At 44.4% G+C, this 20174-nt stretch overlaps 1 protein-coding gene across 3 annotated transcripts; it reads left to right on the top strand.

Moving 5' to 3' along the window:
- The first annotated feature begins 1789 nt into the window (after positions 1-1789).
- Positions 1790-18803, top strand: cUnh5orf22 (chromosome Un C5orf22 homolog). Of its 3 annotated transcripts, none has more exons than XM_082514048.1 (10): positions 1790-1861; positions 6766-6911; positions 8787-8936; positions 9021-9154; positions 9695-10008; positions 12499-12561; positions 15366-15487; positions 18005-18071; positions 18182-18321; positions 18409-18803. In XM_082514048.1, the coding sequence occupies exons 2-10, from the start codon at positions 6811-6813 to the stop codon at positions 18563-18565; spliced, it is 1248 nt and encodes a 415-aa protein (XP_082370174.1). In that variant the 5' UTR covers positions 1790-1861; positions 6766-6810; the 3' UTR covers positions 18566-18803. The 3 variants fall into 3 exon arrangements, with proteins under 3 accessions (XP_082370174.1, XP_082370172.1, XP_082370173.1); XM_082514046.1 differs by lacking the exon at positions 1790-1861 and adding an exon at positions 5107-5352; XM_082514047.1 differs by lacking the exons at positions 1790-1861; positions 12499-12561 and adding an exon at positions 5107-5352.
- The last annotated feature ends 1371 nt before the right edge of the window (positions 18804-20174 follow it).

Genomic DNA, 20174 nt, shown 5'->3' with positions numbered 1-20174 from the left:
GTTAGCTGATTGCATACTATGCATACTCTCTCTCTCTTCATATATATGTGTACCGGGGTGGCGGGGGCGCCAGAGGGAGTGTTTCCCCGAGGGGCACCAAACAGGCTAGGACCTCCACTGGCAAAGGGCCTTTGTGACATTCATTAGTGCCTTCACTGACACACAAAACAAAACAACAACTACACGACAGGCTAACTGTACACTCCATGCCAAACGTCACAAATCTCCCACATCTAAAAACTCTCTGTCTCGCTGTCTTTACCGTCACTCCCAAAACTTTCCCCTCTTCCTAAACAACCAAATCCCACGTGTTGACTTTTTCAAAAATTGGTTGACATGGTCCACTTTTCCACCGATAGAAGACAGGTGGCATTTTTTCTTTCCTTACTGTTGTCGAGCTGTCCTTAGAAAACGCTTAAAAAAGAAAATCAAAAGTATTTTTTTTTAAAAAGCGTGGCTTATATATATATATATATATATATATATATATATATATATATATATATATATATATATATATATCATAACTGTGGATTTACTGGCCTGTAATTAAAATTTAAAAACTTTGAAGTCCGAACTTTCAACATGGGTTGAAAGACTCGGTGTGGCTGCAGCTTGTTGCTGTGTCAGCTTAAATCAATCATGTGATTTGGAGGTGCAGCGTGTCCGTGGACCCCAGAGGGTTAATAACACTCACCTTCCTTCCATTTCCAGAGTGCAACAACTAACCACCTGTGTGAAATCTGAAATTCCTATGGTGTTGTTCAAAATGTGCTCTGGCACAGTCATAGGAATCGCTGGCTACTGAAAACAGGAAAAAAGCCGGTCCTGCTATGGGCTGAACCATTTGTTAATGGTAGAGGGGGGAACACTATGCAATATTTTCAGTTTTAGCATTTATATTCATCATTCACATATATTCAATTATATTTATATTACAGTGTGAATGTGTGTGAATGGGTGGATGACTGAATGTGTAAAGTGCTTTGGGGTCCTTAGGGACTAATTAAAGCGCTATACAAATAAAGGCCCTTTACCATTTATATTCACTGTTAACAGTAACTCCACTCAAAGTGTTAATGCTATCTTATTTTTATAAACAACACTGTCATATACAAAACTAGGGTGGCACGTGGGGTGGCAAGAGATCATTTTAGGGGGGCACTTGCCACCCCATGCCACCCTTCTAGATCTGCCCCTGCTGCGATAGCTTCCTTGGAGATGAAATGCTGGTTTGGTAGCGCTCCAGATGCTCAACTAGACCACCGACAGGCACTCCACAGCCACTCTATCACGTGATGCATACTGCTCTGACGTGCTAAGGTGATGAGCGGCCAGCTTTTGTGATATTTAATGGATCGGATTACATTCTTTTAATCAGAAAATGATGGTTTTGTTTAGAGCTCTGTCTAAACTTTGGTGCATGCAGTTTGAAGCCAAGCACAATTTATTTTAAAGACACATTCAGTTTGTCACTTAAAAAAATGTGTCAAAATTATGAGCTTTTAAATTAAAGGTTCAAAGTGACACTAAGGACATGCTCAGTCCTCCACTCTTGTTAGTGTGGGGTCATTGAAAAGCAGATGTCCTGTAGGCAGTGTTGGGACTAACGCGTTATTAAGTAACGCGTTACAGTAACTACGTTATCATTGTGGTAACGAGCACGGTAACTAGTTATTATGCCAAAATCAGGAACGCGTTACTCGTTACTGGGATTTAGATAGGGTCGTTACTCGTTACTTCGTGTGGTGGCTGTCGCGGAGCTTCCACAGATTCAGTAACATTAGCAAGTGGTGGAAACCAGCAGGTGGATGAAGGAAAAGGGACGCGGCCGCCGGTCCAAGTGTGAACTGAACTTCAGGTAAGAAGTTATGACCTGCAGTCTCTCTGGGTCAGATATGAACCAAGTTTAGGTGGAGTTTATTTTCGTTATTCTGACTTTCTCCGTACTGCGTGCTAGCTAGCATGACGGAGTTTCTATACAGCTGGGTGGTGCTATGATGTTACTGATGTTAAACTTTATTTTGTTCATAAGTTATTAGAGTTGCCAACCGTCCCGTCTGGTATTCAGAGAAATATTACGCGTTTCTTATTGAGCTGAAAAAGAACAGTTTGTCCCGGACTTCAGCTACAATGAAAAAGACACAAAGCTGGAGTTATTCTGTCTTTACGCTGCACAGCTGCCTCTTCTTCTCCCCCCTCCCTCTCCTGTTTCTACTTCAATCATGAAACTGATCAGTGATCAGCTGATCGTCTCTCTTGTTTATTTATCGCCCACTTTGCGCCAGAAAGAAGAAACCAGCGGATGTCGCGCTAAACAACAGCAGCACGTTTAAGCTTGATCAGCTGTTGTTAGAATTTATTTAATATTAATTTCTAGTATCAGCTGATGTTTGCTGGAGCCACAGCTGTAAAGCTGCTGGTCATGATATGGTTTGGTTATCTGGTGAGAGGGAAACATGAAGATGAAACCAGGAGATGTCCTTACTGAATCATCAGAGCTGTGATGGAGAAACAGGTTTACCTTTTAGGTGACATGAATGAGTTGAAGTTATGAACTGTTTCTGAGAGACAAATAACACCAGGATCCTTTTCTAAGTAGCTGACAGCTGGTAACTGTGCAGGGGCGGATCTAGCAAAGTGTTGCCAGGGGGGCATGTAGGGCATTAACAGGGAGAGGGGGGCACAAAGACATACTTTTCTTTCTTATTATCATTTAAAATGTCTAGCTTTTAAAAAATAATTATCTGAGTCTTACAACAAACTAGGGCTGCCACAAACGATTATTTTGATAGTCGACTAGTCACCGATTATTTTTGCGATTAGTCGACTAATCAGATCATCATCCATTGGACGTACAGCGTACAGCTTATTGCACCAGCAGCATCTGGTCTTACATAACTATCATTAGCTTACAGCTTGAAGTGTTTGTGCTAACTAAAAATAAAGACAAGATGGTAGTTTATTAATTTTTAATGAAATTTGCAGATTGTTTCGGTGAAGTTTAATAAACTCCTTGCTTTCTAAAATATAACAGGACACCGGAGTATATTCTCCAGAGTCTCACACTTCTGACAATCAGCTGTCTGCTTGACAGTTTTAGCTGTGCAAAAACTATAACTTTAATCTCAGCCAAACCGATTTACTCAGGAACAAATAAAATACTAAAGAAAGCCAAACTAACATTTTAAGTTATCTAAGTGACTCATATATATGTTTAACCTGACTAGCGAAAGACGGCGGTGGGTTTGAAAACGATTTGCCGGGAGTCCGGTGTTCTCACGGCTCTAGTTAGCCTTGCCCCCGCCTAGCTAACGAGCTAGTGGGTAACAGACGTCTCCGAAAACGTTGGAGCACTTTTGAAAATATGTGGTGTCTTGATAAACTGAGCAGATATTTGAGGTTTACACAGCTACATTCTCGCCTGAAAATATGTTAAACGTTTATTTTGTGCCCCAGAAAGAATAATAAGAGTAAAGTTAAAACTAACTAGCTGCCGCCATTGTTGGAAACTAAGCTGGGCCGCGCTATGAATTCTGGGACACAGCTTCTTCTTCTTCTTCGGGGTTTAACGGCAGCTGGCATCCTTGTACATGCAGTGCTGCCATCTTCTGTTTCAGTCCATTATTACACTCTTAAATCCTACTACCGGTACTCATTCCTGCGTCCTTTGTGATCTTACAAAGCTTCAAACGATGCGTCGACTATTAAATTAGTCGTCGACGATTTTAATAGTCGCAGCACGGTGGCACGGTGGTTAGCACTGTTGCCGCACAGCAAGAAGGTCCTGAGTTCAATTCCACCATCAGGCCGGGGTCTTTCTGTGTGGAGTTTGCATGTTCTCCCCGTGTTTGCGTGGGTTCCCTCCGGGTACTCCGGCTTCCTCCCACCGTCCAAAGACATGCAGCTTGTGGGGATAGGTCAATTGGAAAATCTAAATTGCCATTAGGTGTGAATGTGAGTGCGAATGGTTGTCTGTCCCTGTGTGTTGGCCCTGCGACAGACTGGCGACCTGTCCAGGGTGTACCCCGCCTCTCGCCCTATGACAGCTGGGATAGGCTCCAGCGCCCCCCGCGACCCTGAAAAGGATAAGCGAATGGATGGATGGATGGATTTTAATAGTCGACATAATTGTGACTAATCGTGGCAGCCCTACAACAAACGATTGATAGATTGATGCATATATACCATCAGAACAGTGAGCATCACTGTCACAACAGTGTTTATTTTCATTCAAAGGCTTTATGATTTTTCCTATAATGGCGGCCGGTCTCTAGTCAAAATGCCCAGGACGATTTTTCTGTCCCAGTCCAGCCCTGTATGCAGCTCATCTGCAGTCTGGTGTTACCTACATCTTCCTATTCAGAAGGCAGAATTTCCGAGTTCTGAGTACAATCGAAAGCACCACGACTGCAGTTTTTGTGTTGGATGTAAAAAGCAGGCTAGGATAGAATCAGGCGTGGGATTTCTCTCGTGGAAATGTGCACATTATCGTTTCCTTTCTATTGGTAGGTGGCACAGTGCACTGTGGCAAGTAAGCAAGCTAGAAGACTGGCAGTCTGGCTGGGTATCCAGTTAGCAACACATTAACAAGAGAATTCTGAGTAAAACCAAAGTTACTTTCCCTAGTAACTAGTTACTTTGAAAGTAACGAGTAACTTGAAGTAACTGAGTTACTTTTGAGAGAAGTAACTAGTAATGTAACTAAGTTACTATTTTAAAGTAACTTACCCAACACTGCCTGTAGGACAACTTGAGGTAGCTTTGAACATGACTTTCACTCATCCCACTTCTGTGTCTCACAGTGTGGATGTGTGTGTCCAGACTTTGCTACGTTTGTAAGGAAAAGTCACATTATTTCTTTGAAAGTCGTGTACTTTGATTACCATTTTTATGCCTAAGCAATATAAAAAAAACAGCAAAATAATATAAACTGATTACAGTGGCTGACTCTTCTGTTTTATGACAAGCTTTGAGACTTACGTTTGTGTTTCTGGGAGTTCCTTTTCAATAAAAACAAACTTTTAATGTTTTCTCCTCCGTTCGTCGCTGAATTTCTATATGCCGACTGGAATCGTTGCTCTATTGACTTGTTTCTACACGGACATATAAACAGTGCTGGTACGAGTTCCGCTGGTTCTGAGTCATAACTTGTTACTCGGTGGGAATTTCATACATTTCAAACCACCGTTTTCAGACTATGTGCTGGAAACTAACGCAGTGCTAGCAACCTCCAATGAACCTACATACCGAGGGTTCAGACGTTAGCTCCCCGCGGCCAGAATGAGCTCTGTGCCGCTGAAGAGGACCTACAAGCAGCTGCCTGTTTGTGTTGTGGAGGACCACCACGACGTAAGCCTTCTCCGTGTGAACACAGCAGCGAAACACAACCACATAGTTCTGCTAAAGCTAACGAACGAGACGTTCTTATAACAACAGTGGACCTCCGTTTGTATATGAACGAGATAAATCCTCCCAGTGTTCAGAAGCAGATTAATGTTGATTATTCATATCATATTACAGTCAGACAAATGGTGAGCTGATGAACTCAGTGATAGATTTGTGTTTCTTATCAGACTTTTAATCACTGTCAGGTCCGTCCACGTGACACTCATGACGTCACTGGAGTAAAAACTGAAGTTGTTATAGAGAATTTTTATTATTGTTACAGATGCATTATTGTGTATTTTATAACTTTACACAAGTTTATCTAGTTTACTTTGTCTTAACTGCTAAAACACTGAATCCCATTCTATGAACGAAATAGTGATTTGTCCATTTAGTGAGCCGGTTACTCCTTTGGCAAAACCTTAAATATGTCTTTTGGAGTTGAGCAGTCTCATCTGCTCTTGTAGCAAACGTCCGAGCTCGCTCACTCAGATTCCGGGTGAAGCACTTTGTCATCTGCAGGAAATAGGATTGTTCAACATAACAGGTTACTGCAAACCCATCACACCATCTGCAGACGCAGGTTTCTCACTGGAGCTCGATCAGGAGTCGTAACAGCATGTCTCCACTTTGCTTTTCATCACTACCAGTATGAAGGAATCCACTCAGTGACATAATGTGAGATATGAATGTCTAAACCAAAACAAAGAATAAGGACTGTTTCTTGTAGTTGTTGGTTGTTTGTTGTGTTCTGGTCCTTCACACAGACATAGTCTGTTTTTACGCTGGGTTCTCCTCTCCTTAACAGACTCATGGTGAACATGGACGGTATATCCTTGGTTTTTAACATAGCCATAGCAACAACAGCTTGACACCTCCTCACACTGTTCAGCCAGTGTGGTCTAATCTACTGCCCAGGTTTATGTTTTGTACTCCTTGTTGAAAAACACACTCGCACTGCGCCAAGCATGTGAAGCAGTCGTGTAGTGAGTCAGGTTTGTCCATTGGCTGGCATCAGTCAGCGAGGGCTAGAACAGACCAGGCTCATTATATGAACCTCTGTAATAATCCTGCGTTACTTATTTGGCTACATTTTCATCTCATTGTGCTTGAAGCAGGAGAAGTTCGGCCACAGCAGGACTGACCCGAGGCACATCATTTTGAGGGGTTGCAAAGTTAAACGTGTAAATGATTCCATGCTTTGCTTTTGTTTCTCATGTTCAGCAGTGTAATCTGATCCTGTAACGTAGAAATGTTCACGAATGATGTCAGTCATGTTGAAATCCTTTCCAAAGAAGATTTTGTGCTTTTAATGATAATATTAAAACTATCGTTCACATTAGCTTCACATTGCTAATCTCACTGTTTCTCAACCAGGTGGTGTGTCACATCTACCGGGCCATAGCTTCGAGGCATCTGCCAATGAAGAACATAAAGATGATTCATTTGGACTCCCACCCTGACCTCCTCATCCCTGTCAACATGTCTGCTGACACAGTGTTTGACAAGGAGAAGCTGTTCGGGTACGTTATGGGTCAAACTGTGGCTTGTGTTGGTCAAAGCTCCTCGTAGGTGAGAGCTGGAAGAAAGTATGAGACGTAAACATTAACTAGACGTGCTTCAGGTGATGACGTGATATTAGTCTCTGCACATGTTTACAACAAGATGTGAAGGAAGGCGACTTCTAAAAGAGGCGCAGTCGTGTTCTCAGCACTTGACTAATGTTGGCTGTGAGTGTGACTAAGTGACAGCTACGATCTACCTACAGTTTGCTCCCACAAGGAGTCCAGAGTCCCTCAGATGGGGACTGAAAATGCTCCAAACATGGAAACAAACCAACCCGACCACAGAAGGCGCGACAATCTGCTCGTTCTTTCAGGTCAGCATTGTGGAAGTGTTCAGGGTGAGGGTCCAGGATTAGACTGATGCAGATATATAAATACATGCAGCCTTTCAGTAGGAAGTACATCTGTGTGAGTTGGGCCATGTTTACATGTATAAAGCACAAAGTCTTGGTTAATATTGTAGCAGTTTGATCCGTATGCTGAGCTCTGACAGCCAATGAAAGGTCCCTGTTAGGTGGTGTGGAGGAGTGTTTGCCTCCTCATCTCCTCTGCTGGTGCCTCATGACAATAGTCACACTTAGCATTGTGAGGTATGTCATTACTGCCCACAGCTCCTGGAAAAGGATGGAAAATACCAGTAAATGCCTGCACATGTAAGTGTGACTGTGGGTATATGTGCAGGCACGGGGGTTTAATTCAGATGTTTGAACAGAAAACAAGACGCTTCCTCTGGTCACCAGTCTGTCACTGGGACAACCACCAGTGTCTTTGACTGTGGGACAGAACCACCACAGCACGAGTCACAGCCAGCACCTTGTTGCAGTGAGGCAGTAGTGCGAACCACTGCACCGCTTGTTCTCTGTGTTTTTGCAGCAGGAGTGTTGGTGGGAGCTCTTCAAACAACACGTCACACGTGGTGGTGGTGAATGAATGAGCCTGATATGCATGTAAAATGATTTAAATAATAAATTAGTCAATCATTCGTAATGAATAATCTTCTTTATTGTTCCGTTAAAACAAAATGAAATCGACTTTTTGCCTGGATATAAACTTGTAAGACTCGCTTCCACAGACAGTTTTGCAGTGAAAAGTTCAGCTTACAAATGCTCACATTACAGATGTGTTGCTCAAATTCATTGTTGGAAATAGAAGCTACAGACGTTTGGAAGCAGGTTAGGAACAGGAGAGACGATCAGTCTGCAGCAGTATGGAGCGCAGTCGTGATGACGTGTAGAGAAGGTCTTCTTTGGATAAACAGTAAACGTATCATATGGTGCCAAGAGAGGAGCCGTTGTACTGTATGAGGTGGTCAGGAGTGAGGGTGGTGTGGGACGTGTATGAGGACAGCCTCCGTGGAGCCGCTGCGAGGTGTCGAGGATGATCTGTGACAGCAGGGTAGCAACAAGAGTGACAGGGAAGCTTCATAACACGCTATGATGCTGTGTGATGGAGGAGGACGTTGGGTGTAGAGCAGGGGTGGGCAACTCCAGGCCTGGAGGGCCAGTGTCCTGCAGGTTTTAGATCGCACCCTGGGTCAACACACCTGAGTCACATGATTAGTTCATTACCAGGCCTCTGGAGAACTTCAGATATGCTGAGGAGTCATTTAGCCCTTTAAATCAGCTGTGATGGATCACGGACACATCTAAAACCTGCAGGACACCGGCCCTTGAGGCCTGGAGTTGCCCACCCCTGGTATAGAGTATGAGCTACAGCGACACCTGCAGGGAGCAGCTGAGAGACGTGAGCCCACTGCAGCCGTGGACTGTGTGGGTGGATGTGGGTGAACTGATATTTATGTCACCCCAATCTTGCATATTTTCCTTTTTTCAGTGAACTGAGTATAGAAAACTGGATAATGCCGATGGTGTACGCCGGTCACGTGTCCTCTGTGGTGTGGCTGCATCCATACTGGGCCCAGCAGATTAGAGAGGGAGAACACAGCATGACTGTGGGCAGAGACTCATCCACCACCACCATCAGGTAGGACAGGAAGAAGAACGGTACAGCAAGAGACATCTCTGTCCCTCCTTGATCTCCTGTCTTCGTCCTCTCCTGTCTCTGCAGAGTGACCAGTACAGACAACTACTTCCTCAGCGATGGTCTTTATGTGTGCGAGGAGCAGCTGGACAACCCAAAGCATTTCAGCCTGAGCGTGATCCGAGTCGATCCCGTCAGAGCAGGTCACGGCTCGCTGACAGGTACTGCGTGTGATGGCGGCGACACATCTCAAAAAAGTTGCAACAGAGGCAGCAAAAGGCTGGAAAATGAAGTAGTACTAAAACGATGCAGCTGGAGGTGCTGGGTGACACGACCGGGGAGAGCAGAGGTTCACCAGTCTGGGAGAAACTGTTCGGAATAATGTTCGTCTACATAAAATCACAAAGACTGTCTTATAATACTGTCGAAATACTGTGAGGATCTGCAGAAGTGGCTGATCTTTGGGCCTTCAGGCACCTCTGCATTAAACCAGGCCTGATTCAGAAATGTCTCCTCTGGGCTGCCGCTCATTTATAATGGGATGAGGTGGAAAATTGATCAGACGAATCAAACTGTGTCATCCTGACTGGAAAACCCTGCATTCCTTAAACTAAAGATCAAAGAGACCATCTGAGCTCGTGTTTGGATATGTTTACTTTGCTCTTGATGAGATTTGGAGTTTGCATGAGGTAACAGCAGAGGGCGCTGCTATTGTCCAATTGAACCTTTCTTCTACTTTTTGATCTGACATTTAATTTCAGAGCAGAGAACAGAAAAGGACACAGAGGAATGTTCAGTCAAAAGAGCGCGAGCAGAGCGGAGGAAGTCCGGAGAATCCAGCAGCTCACAGCCTCCGTCAGCAAACACTGACTCGCTGCAACCAGCAGAGGGCAGCACAGCCGAGGATGGAGCTGACGGCGATGGCGCAGGAGGAGGCGGTGTCGACGATGAAGGATCAACCAGCTACATCGTGAAGAGAATATCTTCATTTGTAAGTGAGACGGAGCCGTACATTCTGGACGTCGACCTGGATTTCTTCTCCTGTAAGAACCCGTTCAAAGAACTGTACACACAGGTACGCGTCCACTCTGCTGCTTCCTCAGGGACTGAATGAAACGCTGTTTCAGCTTCTGCTCATAAGCTCGTTTTACTGTGAAACATTGTTATTAGTCTGTTGAATTAAATTGGTCTCTTAAACAACAACATCAGTTTAAACAATAGCAAATATGAAACGAGCTCATGGGTTAAGATTGTAAACAACAATAATGATGATAAAAGATTTTACAGGGGGAAAGGTATGTTCTGGCCTCCAGTTTGGATTCCAGTAAGATGAGTGTGCCGGGCGCCTGTGAAGCGTATCTGAGTGGATTGAACTACAGTGGAACCCGACTTACGAAATAAATTCGTTCCAGAGGGTCTTTCGTGAGGCCGAATTTTTGTAAGTCGAGGCACCTTTTCCCATCGCCCTTTGAGTGAGGCGCTGCTGGCTGAAGACGAAGTTCTTGGTGGAGGAAGACCTCGCTCACATTTATCAATAATTTCTCTCTTTGTTTCCATCGAGAGCACTTCACGCTTCTTCTTTTCACTCCAATCACTTGAAGTTTTTTCAGCCCCATTATCAATGAACGATAAGTTAATTGCAAACGTAAAGCACACGAAATAGCGCTGCAACAACAATACGTCTTTCACGTGGAACAGCAAGTGCGACAGCCATGGGGTTATCACATGATTCGGAAGGCATCGTGGGCGTTTTGCTGCACCACGGGCAGCAATATTGAATTCCTTCATAACTTGAATGTTTCGTTAAATGGGGTCTTTGTAAGTCGGGGTTCCACTGCATTAGACGTTTGTCCGGCTTTAGAATCACTGTCATTACTGTCGATTGGCACGCCTTCTGCTGTTTTCCAGAGCACAGACAGAGTTAGCCTCTGAAGAAGTGCTTTTTTGGCCTTTTGGTTCTTAGTGTAAATCTTTAAGGCGTGATAAATGTACGGTATTTATCCCTAAAGCTGGAAAACATAGTGTCTACGGTAACTACGCCTACGGTAACAAACATAAGTCAGCCTGAGTAAAGCAGAATCGTTCAATAAAATAAATAGAAGCTGAAAAAGTTCAGTGAGATGAAGCTGAGGCAGAATCAGGAGTACAGTTAAATAAAAGAATACAATTGCATAGTTAACAGAATAAAGAGTTATAGATGCAGGTGTTCTGATTTTCTGTCTTCGTCTCAGTGGAGGTGAAACATGTTTTAGAGTTGAGCTGCATGTAGGCGGTGCAGACGGAGCAATATATCCATCCATGTGATGGGTCACATGTTGCTAGCACCACCCTCTATAACTTAACTCAGCGTCTCAGTGTGGTGTGATTGTCCTGACTGAGTACTCCCAGAGTTACTGATGTCCCTGTATCGATATCTGCATACAGAATATCACAGTGCTGTCCGGACTTTGTTTCCCAGCCCTACTGCCTCAGGGTTTCATGGAGCAGCTGATCTAGGGGGCGCTGTGTTCCTGACGCTTCGTCCTGGATCCTCACCCTCGTTCTTTCTGTGGCTCGTACAGCTTCAGGCTGCTGGGTGTCAGGTGGACATCCGTCCATCTCCTCTTGTGGTCAGCTATGGAGGCTGTAGTTTTAAACCCCACAGCAGACCGAGTCCAATAGTAGCAACAATCCCACTGCTGAGGCATTTTTAGAATGATCTCTCTTCTAGCCAAGCAGCTACTGGTAGCAGGAGAAAGCTTTGTGAATACAGGCCAGACGTTAACACTGAACTAATACTGAAAGAAGGTGTTTTAGTTGGAGACGTCCTCATCTTGTGTCTGTTGGTGAAAAAAACAAATGGTCCTGATGTTGATTCTGGGCAGGATGAGGCAGAAGTGTCTGATTTTTATTTTCTTGTTTTTATTTGTGTGGTTGGTGGTTCGCACTGCTGCCCCACAGCAAGAAGGTCCTGAGCTTCTCCTGTTGTCCGTGTTTGTGTGGGTTCTCTCCGGCTTCCTCCCCGAGAGCAGAGACATGCAGTTAGTGGGGTTGGGTTAACTGGTGATTGTAGATCATGAATGGTCGTCGGTGTCGTAGCCCTGTGACAGACTGCACCCCGTTTATGCTCCATCCGAGTTAAGACTTCTTCATGGGGCTGCATGAAAACCATTTCTAAATATATAGATTTAATGAATGCAACCTGGAGCCAGACGAAGCAGCAGAAGAGAGTTCATTAATTAACCAATAAAAATGAACGTGTGGTACAAACCCTGTTAATGTGTTAAGCAGCCTCCTGCAGCACAGTCCACACACACTGGATCCATTCTGTCATGTAATGTGTTACACTGGCGGGGCGGCTGTAGCTCAGGAGGTAGAGCCCACCTACTGATCGCAAGGTCGGTGGTTCGATCCCTGGCTCCTCCAGTCTGCGTATCCTTGGGTAAGACAATAACCCCAAGTTGCTCTCCGACGCATCCATCGAGTGTGCTGATGGGTGAATGTGTGTATAAGAATCAGTCCATTTAAAACATCTGTTCATCTTCATTACACAGTCACCTCAGCTACATGCTGTCTGTTTGTCCAGGAGGAGTACACCATCCTCCAGGAGCTCTACAGCTTCAGAGGGCCCCGCCTGGATGCTGATGAGGTGAAAAATCCTTTGAGTCACAACATTTCTCCACCAAGCATCCATACAGTCCATAGATATTTGTGAATGACACAGAAGAGAGTGAAACACAGACTTTAAACTTTAATTTAAGGGAATTAATAATAGTGTTAAAGAGGAATGTAAATTAGTACAGAACACACGTGTGAGTGAGGAAGACACCAGAGCTGATTCCAAAAGTGTGTTTGTTAGCTGTTGCTGTGGAGGAGTGGAGTGTGACGCTCCACTCATGTACAAATACACTTAACATCATCAACGACAGCACCGCGATGAATCCTGACCTGCTGCAGCTGATGCACGGCCGTAATGATGTCCCCACCTGTGACATGGACGATGCAACCATGATTAAAAGGTCCCTAAGAGACACTTAGGAGAAGCAGTAGCAATGTCTGCTGTATCCAGCAGGGGGAGCAGTGTGGAGGCGCATTCATTTACAGGCTTGCTGCGTTGTATAGTTCTATAACTTTGTTCAGGGATTCTGATTATGACAGCTATTGGTATATCTGGAACACGTCCTCAGCCATCGATGTGTTTTACACTTTAATAAAATGAATCACATTAAATTTTTGCGTTACTGTTAAAATCCCATTTTTAAAAGAATGCAGTACAAGTACTGGTTATCACAGTTTGCTGCTGCAGGGCAAACAGTCGGTATTTGCAGTGTTGGCCCCACCTCTGCAGTCTGCCCTGTCGATCAGCGTCTGACTCCTGACTGAGGTGATCCGTTCTTTAATCGAGGCTTGGAGTTCGTCACAGTTAGTGGGTCTTCGTTGTCTACCTGCCTCTGGAGGACTGGCCCAAAGTTTTCCGTTGGATTAAGGTCTGGGGAGTTTCCTGGGCCTGGACCAAACATTCAGTGTTTTATTCCCCGAGCCACTTGGTTATCACGTTGGCCTCACGGCCCCGCCATGTTTAAACAGGCTGTGTGTTCTTCGGCAGACTGTTCTTGGAAGAAGTTGCTGTGGGAGGATGTTTTGGTCCCGTTCTTTATTCATGGCTGTGTTTTTTGGCAAAATTGTGAGCGAGCCCACACATGAACGTTCTCAGGATGCTTTACTGTTGGCATGAGACAGGACTGATGGTGGCGCTCACCTCTTCTTCTCCAGACAATCCTTTTTCCAGCTGCCCCGAACAATCAGAAAACTGCGTCATCTGAGAAAAGGACTTTAGCCCAGTCCTCAGCAGCCCACTCGCTGGACCTTTTGCAGACTGTCGGTCTGTCCCTGATGGGCTTTTGGAGAGAAGTGGCTTCTTTGCTGCCCTCCTTGACACCAGGCATCCTCCAAAAGTCTTCGCCTCACTGTGCGTGCAGATGCACCCACAGCTGCCTGCTGCCATTCCTGAGCAAGCTCTGCGCTGGTGGCACTCTCATCCCATCTTTAGGAGACGGTCCTGGCGCCTGCTGGACTTTCTTGGGCTCGTTTTATGCAACACAGTGATGGCTGCACATGTTTATTTGCAGGTAACCATGGTTAACAGGAAGAACAATGATTTTGAGCATCACTCTCATTTTAGTGATAGCAGTCAGCATGACATGAGGATCTCCAGCCTGGTGCTCGTTAGTCTCAGCAGGTCCTTTTATGCAGTGCAGTGGAGATGGCTTTGTTGGTTCATTTTCATGGCAAAGAAAGACTTTGTGTTTCTCTGACCTCTCTTCATCACATTCTGCAGGATATGCAAATTGCATCATAAAGACTGAAGCAGCAAACTGTCTCAAAACTCATTTTTGCGTCATTCTCAAAACTTCTGACCACGACTGTCGTAGAGACTCGTTTTTAGTTTCTTTTTAATCTTCTAATGTCCCGTTTTCCTGAAGGCACCATGAGGTTGCTGTTTGCTCACATTTCCAAACACCCAGCCTGCCCACATGAAACGCAGTGCACATCTATCAAGCTAACGCTGCTGAAAGAACATTACCTCTAAGGTTCGAGGACAGGACCGAAAATGATTTAAAAAGCAGTCGGTGTCCGTAGAACGACTGTGAGATGCCTCCATAAAGCCCAGACAGAAGGTTTGTATACAAAACACAGAGGATTATGGGTCGCTGAAGACTTTTGCACAGTGTGCACAATAAAATCTAAAGAATAATGAAGGATGTGTTTATAATTCAAACAGAGGCCTGAAGAAGTAACGACCCAGCAAACATCTACATGAAAATGAAATTCTACCCGGCTCAGAAATAACTTCCACATCTGGTTTGGCATCTACGAGGAATATTATTATTAAACTGTTTCCTGTCAATAGTTTTGGTGATCTGAGCTGTAAATGTCTGAACGGTCAAACTGACAGTAAAGTTTGATCCATTTATTTCACATTTTCAAAACTTAACTGGAAGTTTTGATGGGCGACGAGGTTTACGGTGAACGCTATCCAAATTCAGTGCAGGTTTGTTTACATGGCACCAAATCACAGCAGCACTCATTGCACTTTATATTACAGGACAGCTCGTACAGTTATACTGAGAAAATCATCTATAGCTGACTCTTGGTGACACTCTGCAAAGCAGATGTGCCCCAAGGCGACTCCAGCAGCTGGCGGCTGCAGCTTTGAGCGGCTGTATCTGTACAAAGACATCCGAATACTTCAGCTAATTGTAGAAATGCAGAGTAGAAGGAGAAACAGAGAACGTACCTGAACACTGACCAGCACAGGCAACGCTGCGTTCCTTAAAGATGTTGTGCTTTTAGGAAAGTCTCTTGTGTTGTTATTGAGCAGAAATCTTAACGCTGTGCTTTCATTAAAGGCAAAACAAATAAACACTGAATGTGTGTTTGTGTGCTTTTAAGGAGGAGCTCGGTGAGTGTGTAGATCATCGTATACGCCAGTTAGAAGACCTGGAAGCAGCATTTGCTGATCTACTGGATGATGATGGAGAAGAGACGGTTACACGCTGGGCCACAAACCCTGGGTAAATCAATCTTCTGTAACAGACACTTGAAAGTTAGAGGCGTAACAAAGGAGGAACGAAAGCTGGGGAACTTTGTGCGTTGGTCAAACACTGAGCTGTTTGAAGGTAAAGCTGAAAAGTTGTGAATGTGTTTTTATAATGTCCCAGCTGGCTGTCCCTGTGCTTTATGCTCATGAGAATAGGAAGTACTTTCTTTATCCCTGATTTTGTTCCAGCGGGTGAAACGTTCATAAAATACTAATCTGATAATCCGACAGACGTCTCTGTGCCAGCAGAGGATGTTGAAGGTTTTCTCTGTCCGTGAGACGGGGCTGGAGCCGTCTGTTAGAGAAGCTGCTGGGGTCGTGTCCATGGTGGAAACAGAGGAACAGAAGTGTCCTCATAATCACAGATCAGCCTTATGGCTTATTTAATCTGTCTCATGAGTTTCATGGCTGCGCCTCACCAGACCACACTTACCTCTGCTGATGGGCCATGATTCTGCTGCAGACACTGAAGGACCTCACGCTCCCTCATAAACAGCCTTTTTTGTATGTAGCATCTTTGCTGTTGAGGAACATGTTCATCCATGCTCTCCAAAAACGGTTTCAAATTTAAATTAATGTGACCATAGAGCAGTTTTCTAGTTTGCTGCAGACCATCTTATAAAACCTTTTTTCCACATATGATGGCATTTGTAGTTCACATGTGGCCTTTTCTTTGCATGATAACCTGTATTTGTATGTGACACAGTGAACTCTGTGCACAGGCAGTAAGTATTAGCACGCAGTGATTTCCATAATAGAATCAGGCCTGTGTTAGTTTAGGGTTTTTGCCACTTTGGAGAGTAGAAATCACCATGAAACAGAATCAGTCCATTTCCCGTTAAATACCATCATTTTTACTGTCTACACCAGGGGTCGGCTCTTTAGTCCTTATACTGCGGCTCCGCGTGGTTTGGGAAAATAAATTACAAGTATTTAGCTGAAGTGTATTTTATTTGTGTTTAGTTCTTTTTAAACTTGTAGTTCTAAATTGGAAGATTATTGTGATATTGAAATATAAAAATAAAATTTTATCTTATTATTTTTTCATCGCTCAAAATAAGCATCACACTGGCGGAAGCCGGTGTACCCGCCGAAACGCCTGCATTTATCGAGACTTTCAACCCCAGGTAGGCCAGTTATGGATCTTCTGATCCACATTATGTCAGCAGCTCCACCGTGAACTCTGTTAAAAACAAACACGCTCACGCCTCACAGACGACAGCTTACAGTCCTGCGTGAAGATGAAAGTACAGCCTCGATCTGCAGACGCTGTGCGCAGAGGTTCAGGAGCAGAAGTCCCGTTGTAAACATATCACGGCAGACCTGACGATGTTTGCATGAACACGCTTTACAGCTTCTCTTTATTGACCACTTTTCACACACGGTTGCTGTGCGCACACAGCCGGCTGTAGCTTTGCAGCTCACAGCCCGACACACAACAGCAGAGAGAGCACAGACGTAAAGGCGGCGAGTCGTGACTGCGGGTGCCGCTCAGGTGCGTCCACCTCCCCTGCAGCGGCGCTGCAGACCACGCCCCGCCACACACATTAACCTGGTAAAATACATATTTAGGCAGAATTTTGCAAATATCTATTTTTCATCTTTCAGCAGCATCGAGCTTTTTTTTCCAATTACTTTTTAAAAGTCAGGTCAAGGCTCCAAAAGCCCAAAGGAGATATGAGGGTGGCTCACAGTTGTTTTTTTCTGGATCATTTTAGTTCAGCTTTCCTTTTGTTATATTTCTTTAAGAGTTCAAAATGTGTTCATTACATAAATAAAATGTAATTTTCTCTGCAGCACTTCATGGATTTCATAAGCAGCACACCTTAGTTGTTCACACAAAGCATAAAAGTGTTTTCTTTTGCGTGGAAATCGCATCCAAACGGCTCTTTGGGTGTTAAAGGTTGCAGACCCCTGGTCTACACAGATTAAATCATGGTTGTATTTAAGCTGAACACTGAGTCAGATACAAAGTCTGAGAAATTAGTTAGAAACTGTGAGTGAGCAGTAAAGAGATGATAGATGACAGAAAAGTGAAGTTTTGCAGCTGTGATGGACGCGGCCTCTAAGGGGGCGGGGTATGGGGGTGCAGAGAGGCGTGGAAATGATTGCATCGCTATCCCGAACAGATCTGGTCTGGGTGTTTGTTCTACAGCTGTGCCAACATTTCCACGCACTGTGTGTTGACATTCGCTCTGAAGCTCGTCCTCTCCACAAATTCAGAACGAATCTTCAGAGGAGCGCGGCTCTGTCCTGATTATTGTCGGCACAAGCTTCGATCATCACAGCCCCACCCGTGTCACCCATTCGAATGTACACCAGCCTTTTGAAAGCTTTTGAGCCAGCTCCACCTTAAATTTCTTTGAAGCAACAAACACCCCTGTGATTACAGTTGTTTAACCAGTGAGTGAAAGAATCTGTTTGCCTGGGATGAGCTAGTGTGCCTCTATGAGCAGCCCCCACATCGTCTTACTGTTTCTGTGTTTTTCAGCATGGATTCACTACCTCAACTGGTTTCCAGTCTAAAGGCAAGAAATTCATGCCCTGACTATGAAATGGTAATAATAATTGTATATAATAATAATAAATAATAGCAATAAAGTTATATTTAGTGAACGGGAACATATAAATAAATATGAATAAACTCGCCTCATCACTCCTCCCTCAGGTTCACCAGGCAGGGTTAACCTGCGACACAGTCGAGCTTCCTCATCACATCAGCTCTGATGAAGAGATTGGCAGACTTCTCTCAGCTGTGCAGCTCTTCCTGAAGGTCCTTCCCAAACCCACACTGGTGACATTGTCCAGGTAAATCAGCTCCACATATGGTTAAATGTCCTTTAACAGTGTAGTGACACAGAAAGAGGGTCTAACTATCTTCATGTGTGTTTTCAGGTCCAGTTTGGATGAATACTGCCCAGTGGAGCAGGTGGATTCAATCCAGAGGAGAGTACTGGCTATGCTGGAGGGCCTGTATGGAGCACTGGACGTACACAAAGACTATGACAACAGCAGCACAGAGACTGGAGAGCAGTTGCCACAAGGATCCTAACAGATACACAAAACCACATCTCTCATTGGGATGATTTTATCAAGATAAACACAGCAGATAAAAACTAACACATCAGCATGTTAGTGTTGGAAGCAGGACAAATAGTTTGGAGATTTCCTCCCACATTGTGTATAAGTAGGGTCTGGATCCTTTGTTTGGGAATTCCCCGGGACAGTGCAGGAGAGCCTTGTTGTGACTGAATTCCTTCTTGCAAGAATAAACTCAAATATAACTCTAACAGCGTGACTTCTTTTATTTAATGCACTGAATTTCCACAACAGTTTGGTGCCAGGAAGTAAGAGTGACCAGCAGATCACACAGGGCGGAGTGAATGGGTGATCGTTACAGAAGCTGATTCTGGCTTTGGAGAGAAACGGGGCTCGCCGTGCTGTCCTGAGCCGTCGCTGTGTGACTGTTGCTTATCTTCGGCATCACTTGTCTGAGGACTGATACAGCTTATCATGACCGTCCAACTGTGCTGAATACAAGTGATTCTTATACCCAGATTGTGTGCATGGACGTGACTCGTTTTCGATCTTGGCAGATTAGTGAAAGATGAGGAATGTGTCACCAACTCAACATTATACATGATTCTGAATAAGAGTAATGTTACCAAACGCTCAGAAAGAAAAAGGTTTTCTTTGCACTTGAAGTAATACAGGTCTGTTACAGTGAAGGTTCATGTGAAAGTGTGCTAAAGTGTGCTAATGGGGCGACCGTGGCTAATAATGGGGCGACCGTGGCTCAGGGGGTTGGGAAGCGTATCTGTAACCGGAAGGTCGCCGGTTCGATCCCCGGGCTCTCTGTCCTGGTCGTTGTGTCCTTGGGCAAGACACTTTACCCTACTTGCCTACTGGTGTTGGCCAGAGGGGCCGATGGCGCGATATGGCAGCCTCGCTTCTGTCAGTCTGTCCCAGGGCAGCTGTGGCTACAACTGTAGCTGCCTCCACCAGTGTGTGAATGAATAGTGGCATTGTAAAGCGCTTTGGGTGCCTTGAAAAGCGCTATATAAATCCAATCCATTATTATTATTATTATTATTAAAGACAAACTGAAGTAGAAAGAAACATGTTTCCTACATTAGGGATAACAAGGAAAACCCAGTGAAGTGATTTTAAAGTTTCAACTTGGTGTTGAATCATGTAAGTCAGATGGAGAGATGGATAAGGTGAGGGTGGACAGTGGACGATAAGACAACTTGTGAGACTCGGGGTTCTTCCCTTTTGTCTTCTTCGAGATGAGCAGTCCAGAAGATTTGATCCAAGACGTTCACAGTTAAAAACTGCAGCCCAACCTGTGGCTGTGCAAACTGGTTTGGTAATTTTGGGCTTTTCATCTGCTCATGTTAGAGGCTTCATTCAGAAGGATTTCCATCATACTTCCACTGAATGTGGCGCAGAGATAAGTGCATCTTCATATTTGGTCGTGCCGTCCTTTCTCCAACATCACCAAAGATGGAAACAAAGTCAGCATCAGGTCAGAGGGATTTAAGTAATGTTTGCAGATTATTTGATTCGCTCTTACTTTGGACCTGCCTAAATGTTTTAATAAAACTTCCTGAAATTAAAGTCTAAATTATGGACATTCAATGTGAATGCATGTGTTTCGT

This window comes from Aulonocara stuartgranti (genome assembly GCF_965226115.1).
Source record: "Aulonocara stuartgranti genome assembly, chromosome: 18".
Taxonomy (NCBI): domain Eukaryota; kingdom Metazoa; phylum Chordata; class Actinopteri; order Cichliformes; family Cichlidae; genus Aulonocara; species Aulonocara stuartgranti.
This window is presented reverse-complemented; position numbering and strand designations above follow the sequence as displayed.

Excerpts from the sequence above, each read along its gene's own strand:
- cUnh5orf22 (XM_082514046.1), top strand. The coding sequence starts at position 5,284 with ATGAGCTCTGTGCCGCTGAAGAGGACCTACAAGCAGCTGCCTGTTTGT. Across the intron at positions 10,009-12,498 it reads TCAAAGAACTGTACACACAG|GAGGAGTACACCATCCTCCA; the intron begins GTACGCGTCCAC and ends CTGTTTGTCCAG. Across the intron at positions 18,072-18,181 it reads CATGCCCTGACTATGAAATG|GTTCACCAGGCAGGGTTAAC; the intron begins GTAATAATAATT and ends CTCCTCCCTCAG.